The sequence below is a fragment of the Poecilia latipinna genome, unplaced genomic scaffold, assembly GCF_001443285.1.
Source record: "Poecilia latipinna isolate Pla-1442-1.1 unplaced genomic scaffold, P_latipinna-1.0 Scaffold1353, whole genome shotgun sequence".
NCBI classification, from domain to species: Eukaryota; Metazoa; Chordata; class Actinopteri; order Cyprinodontiformes; family Poeciliidae; genus Poecilia; species Poecilia latipinna.
The window spans coordinates 174,160-179,450 of NW_015113969.1; the positions used below are offsets into that span (position 1 = coordinate 174,160).

The 5,291-nt window shown below is 38.4% G+C and overlaps 1 protein-coding gene across 3 annotated transcripts in view; it reads right to left on the bottom strand.

Annotated features, from left to right (window-relative positions):
* Nucleotides 1–3,248, bottom strand: part of srgap1a (SLIT-ROBO Rho GTPase activating protein 1a) — a 46,717-nt gene extending 43,469 nt beyond the window's left edge. For all 3 annotated transcript variants that reach the window (XM_015056090.1, XM_015056089.1, XM_015056091.1), the window contains exon 1: nt 3,146–3,248. In XM_015056090.1, coding sequence (XP_014911576.1) covers nt 3,146–3,172 — 27 coding nt within the window. In that variant the 5' untranslated portion in view covers nt 3,173–3,248. The remainder of the gene's footprint in view (nt 1–3,145) is intronic.
* Between the last annotated feature and the right edge of the window lie 2,043 nt (nt 3,249–5,291).

Below are 5,291 nucleotides of genomic sequence, written 5' to 3' on the forward strand. Positions count from 1 at the left end.
TATTTAATCTATTTCTAATAATAAATAAAAAATAGTTCATTTTTTTAGTGAAAGGAATGCGGAAAAAAAAAAAAAAAAAAAAAAAAAAAAAAAAAGAGAAGTTCAGCAGAGCTAAAAGAAGATAAAAGTGCTGAGAAGGAAAAACAGTTATGGAGGATGATGAAGAGCGTAAAGATAGAGCCGACTCAGACCGGGCCTTACAATACTGGGCTCGCAAAAATGAGACAACAGGATTTTAGCTATATTTTTTGGCAAACGGAGAATCTCTGGAGGTTCTTCCCATGAAAATACAAGTCTGATTAACAATTATGTCTAAACAAATCTAGTCAGTGGACAATAATTCAGTCTACATTTGACTTATTCAAATAGAAAAAAAAACATTACAGGATAACCTTTCAAACTGAAGCAGTTTCTTAACACAAAGTAAGTTGTCGTGAATGTTTTTCACCTCTCCATTACATTTTAGAACCGACGACTTTGCTTTGGATTGCGTAGTTTTAATACACATGCTTTCAACTCAAAACAGACATAGCAAATTAGATTAGAAACTTTAAAGATTGTTCTATTGTTCATGTTTTATGCTAATAAAACATGAACAACCACACTAATCCATCCATCCACCCATAAACCACCAGAAGTAAGGATTAAAGTGAAGTACACCCTGGACATGTTGCTAGTTCATCACCCGGCCAACAAAAATGTAGAAAACATTTAGTTTTGCAAAAAAAACCTTCTTAGGAACAATTATGAAGCTTTATTTAACCTAACATGCATGATTCTGGACGCTGCAGTCCAGAATCATGCATGCAGAACCCACACAATCCCATAAAAAATGCTAAAACAAAACTGATTTCTTTGAGCAAATAAAATGTCCTGTAGTCTTTCTAGTTAGGTGTCATTATTGATAATAAATATATTTTCATTCTATGTCCGTATGCAGCAGTACACTGCAGCAGTGGTTTGACCTGGAATGAACTTTCTCCAGCAAATTATAACTTCACAACCTGTTTCTGAAACAAGCTTGTCTGCTCAAAACCTCAACTTCAGTCCGGAGACCCTCCCTTCTCAGAACATAAACGTTTTACACCCAAACTGAGTTATTTTTGGACGTATGGAACAACACAGATAACCCTGATTTGTCTGGAGTTCCTCTCTTATGGTTGGGGTTTTGGTCTAACTGGATTCAGTTTGGAGATGGGTGACTGACCTCAGGCCCTGCACTCTTCACTTACTGGTCTGGAGTCTGCCACGGCTGTGTTTACTCTGCAGCTGTTTTTGGAGGGACATATTTAGAGCAGACCAGACCTGTTATTTCATTCTCAGAGGCCAACACGGGGACTGTGACTGTCTGATGCAATAGCTACAGTGTGCATGTGTGTATACCCTCAGGGGACTAAATCAGGTCAAATCAGCTGCATGGACAGTGGTGAGACTGACACTCTTTGAGTTGAAGGCAACACTTTGTTTGGAGCAGCAGAGTTACGGTCCGGGAGAGCAACCACGCTGGTTCTCTCAAGCGGGTAACTGGAGACTAAAAGCAAACTTAAAAGCTTTTCATTCAATCATTGGGGATGGCACAACAGCTGCGTTGACTTGTATTTAATTAGTGTACATCCATCGTTACCATGACGATCAATAGAGAGGCTATTGATTGCGAGCTCAGAAGAGAATGATTAACCGACGCGACAATACATCTCAAATTAGCAGTTTGATGTACCAAAATACTTTGTTTTGACACTGTCTGGGTATTAACAAGGGAGCAAAATATGAAATAAAAAAATGTAGATGCACTTCCTTTAGTTCAATACAACCTTGGAACAAAAAGTTACATGCAATGCTCCAAAGGACGAGTGACACATCAAACGAATATAGCTGCCTGACATAGAAAGTTAGTTGTGCAAATAGCAAAAGATTCATGATTAACCAGCTGCCCACAGCTGCTTATAAACAACTGTGGGCAGGAATGATTTATTTAAGGTCTCTTCCACATCTTAACCAGGAATGCTAATAATTATAAAAGATTCCATAGATAAATCTAAAATAATTGTCAAACACGTAGCTCAAATACATTCAAAGCCTGAACGGTCGTCAGACTATCGTAACACTGAGGTGTGACAACGATGTGGCTGTCCTGATTAGTGCAAAGCTGAACTTGCTGATTAAGATGGACATGGACTGTTTTTTTTTTTTTTTAAATGTCATTTCTAGTGACATCTAAAGTGAAAGTGAAGACCTATTTCTGCACACATCTATCAAGTGGCATTTTTAAACTAACCGTTTCAAGGCTTGTCTGTAATTTTATAACTAATCTGCAAACCACAGAAAAGTTTTTATCAGACTCCTCTGAATCTTATGACAACAGTGGTGTTTTGTAGAATCAGGAGACTCTCTCAAAGCTCGACAACACCCCAGGGCCTCCAAACACCCCAGATCCCAATCTGACTGAACATCCGGGGTAAATTCCTCAAAAAAAAAAAAAAAAAAAAACCCTGTCCCACGGAAACCCCACCCCACAATCCACAGGTCTTATCTACTGCGTGTGTTCAAATGGGTCTGTGGTGCAAAGTATCACATCTCACAGACCCATGGCAGAGACCTCATCACGTCTACAGCCTGATGGATGCTCCTAACTATAAATGTCTGTTGTTCTTTTACAGCTACTGAATAAAGCCAACAGTGCCAAAAAGAAGAAACAATACAAAAGGAAGTCTGTACAGCGAAATGCTGTTTTGCTCCAAGCATCCCCTCTGTGGGTTTTCATGAGTTTTCTTCCGATGAGATGGAGGCAAGTAGCTGATGAGGGCCATTAAAAACAAAACATGGGGTCTAATGATTCAAGCAAGCACAACCTGGATACTTTTGGAGGATTTAATAGCTAGTTTACTGCTTAATGGTTTCATTCTACAAAAGAAGTACAGATTCTACAGTAAATGGTGCGGTGGAGTGTGTGTGGTGCTGAAAACAAAATATCAATTTAAATCTGTCAGATATCAAATTACAGATGAATTCAGATGTGAAACTGAAACACATGATGGGGAGCTGTTTTGATTAGAGTCAGTTCAACACCAGTAAGCAGCCTCAACCACAGTCAAGATGAATATAATTAGATGGATTAGTGGAAACAAAGCAAGTCATTAATACTTACTGTGTATAGCTCATTTAGCACTTTCATTAAGTCTTCCTGAAGCTGGAAAGCAATTTCCTTGCTCTGCAAAAGAAAAGAAAAACAAGAGAGACAAAATAGTTACACAATGTAAATTTTTTCACACTGCATGAAATTAATACCGAGATATTTTTTTTCCATTGGTGTCCAATTTTATCACAACAAACTCCCTCTTTTAATACACAGATCTTCCAGATTATAAAACAAATTTTCATACGACACAAAGATAATTGTACTTAATAAGAAAAAGCAGTTGATATATAATTAATTAGTCAGGATTAAGATCATGTTTTAAGTGTCCAGTTCCACTAACCACACCCTGGCCTGATTTCTGGCAGACCTGCAGAATTAAAAAGACGTTTTAAAAGAACCTGTCTGACAACACGAAGTAGGCTATTTTATTACTAGATTGACTTATTTCAGATTTTGAGTAATTTTTGCCAAGTTGACTTAAACATGAGATATTATTGTTACAGGTTAATCTAATTGTTAAGGACCGAAGCCTATATTGATATCCAATATTATTACTGCTGTTATGGCAGTGTTCACCAACATTTTACTTTTCCTTTATTTTTTATTATTTAACTACTCAATTAATCATCTGAATAATCAATAGATTACTCAATTACTAAAATAATTGTTTACCCTATTAATAAGTTGCTACTGGAGAAACGGTCAGTGTTTTCTGCTACTGCTGAGGAGAAGTTTCATGCATTCATCTGCTTGATTTGTGACGCAACAAAGGGATCTCTCTAAATATTAAACTGAATGATAATTAAATGCAATAAATGCATCATGAACACAGCGTGGCTTATAGACAAGAGCGCTCAATAGTTTGGACATTACGACCTTACTAACAGCACCGTAAATTGCACAAATGACAACAGCTTTATTTTTTAAAAAGTATACTGGCTTAACTCAGAACAAGACACAACATAACAGTGATTCTCCCCCCCCCACCACCCCCTGGGATTTTCAGTGTGAAAATGGTATCAGTGACTTGCTCACTTTTCCACCCAACAGCAGCTTGAGTTTCACTCCCCACATGCTCAACACATTATTTGGCTGCCACGACTAAGACTTCTTCCCAATATGTTAACTCAATCAGCCGTGCCACAGGCTTGACTCAGTAACACAATCACACACATGCCCACTTTAATGCATCTAGCAGTTGTGGGATACGGTTTTAGCAGTGCTGGACTTGGAGGGACCTTTTTCTATTAATCCAATTGTGGCACTTTCATATTTCCTTGGCACTGACTAAGACAGTGTATCACATGTTTATGAGGTTATGAGTCATGACAATGAATCTTTGATTGCTCCACTGCAGTTGATACCGCAGGCTGGATGTTACCTGGATGATGTTACAGCCTTGGCCGGCACGTCAGCTCTCTTTCTAACGCTGTTATCCTCAGACAAATCTCATTCTGGGAGCCGCTTGGCGCAAAAGGCTCTGTGAGGGTTTTCTGGGGGTAACACGAATCCTACTGGAGAATAATTGTACTTCTGATCAAAACATGGAATGCACTGGCTAAAAACTCATGGATTCTCACTGGCTTCAGTGTCCACACACTTTTTTCAAGCCAAAATAAACTTTGTTTGTTTTAGGATATTATGCCATCGACCAAGACAAAGTAGTGTGTAACTGTGAGGGCAAATAAGTTTGTTTTTTGTTGTTGTTTTTTTACAAATACAACCCTTAAAAGTATTGCAAATGTTTGTATTCACTGCAATACTCCCAGAGTATGATTTCACAAGCTCTACTCGAGACATTTGCCAAATAGCTCATGCTAAATCAAGGACGGCAAACAAACCTCTAAACTTATTATGACCTTCTTTCATAAAATTGCTTCCTTCTTGCCACTCCTCCATAAAGCCAGATTAGTGGAGGGCTCAACTCCAGTCAACAGATGATGACACCTGACCTGTGGATCTCTGCAGTTCTCCCAGAGTGTGTCTGCTGCTTTAGGCTCTCTTTGGCCTGACCGTCAGCTTAAGTCAGCGGTGTCAAACTCAGCTACATTTTGGGCCACAACAAAAATCTGAATGTTCTTAAATGTCAGGATCTGTGTTTTTGTTTTGCTTTTCTTTTGGTTTGAGTTTTTGTTTTGTTGGAGCTCCATCCTTC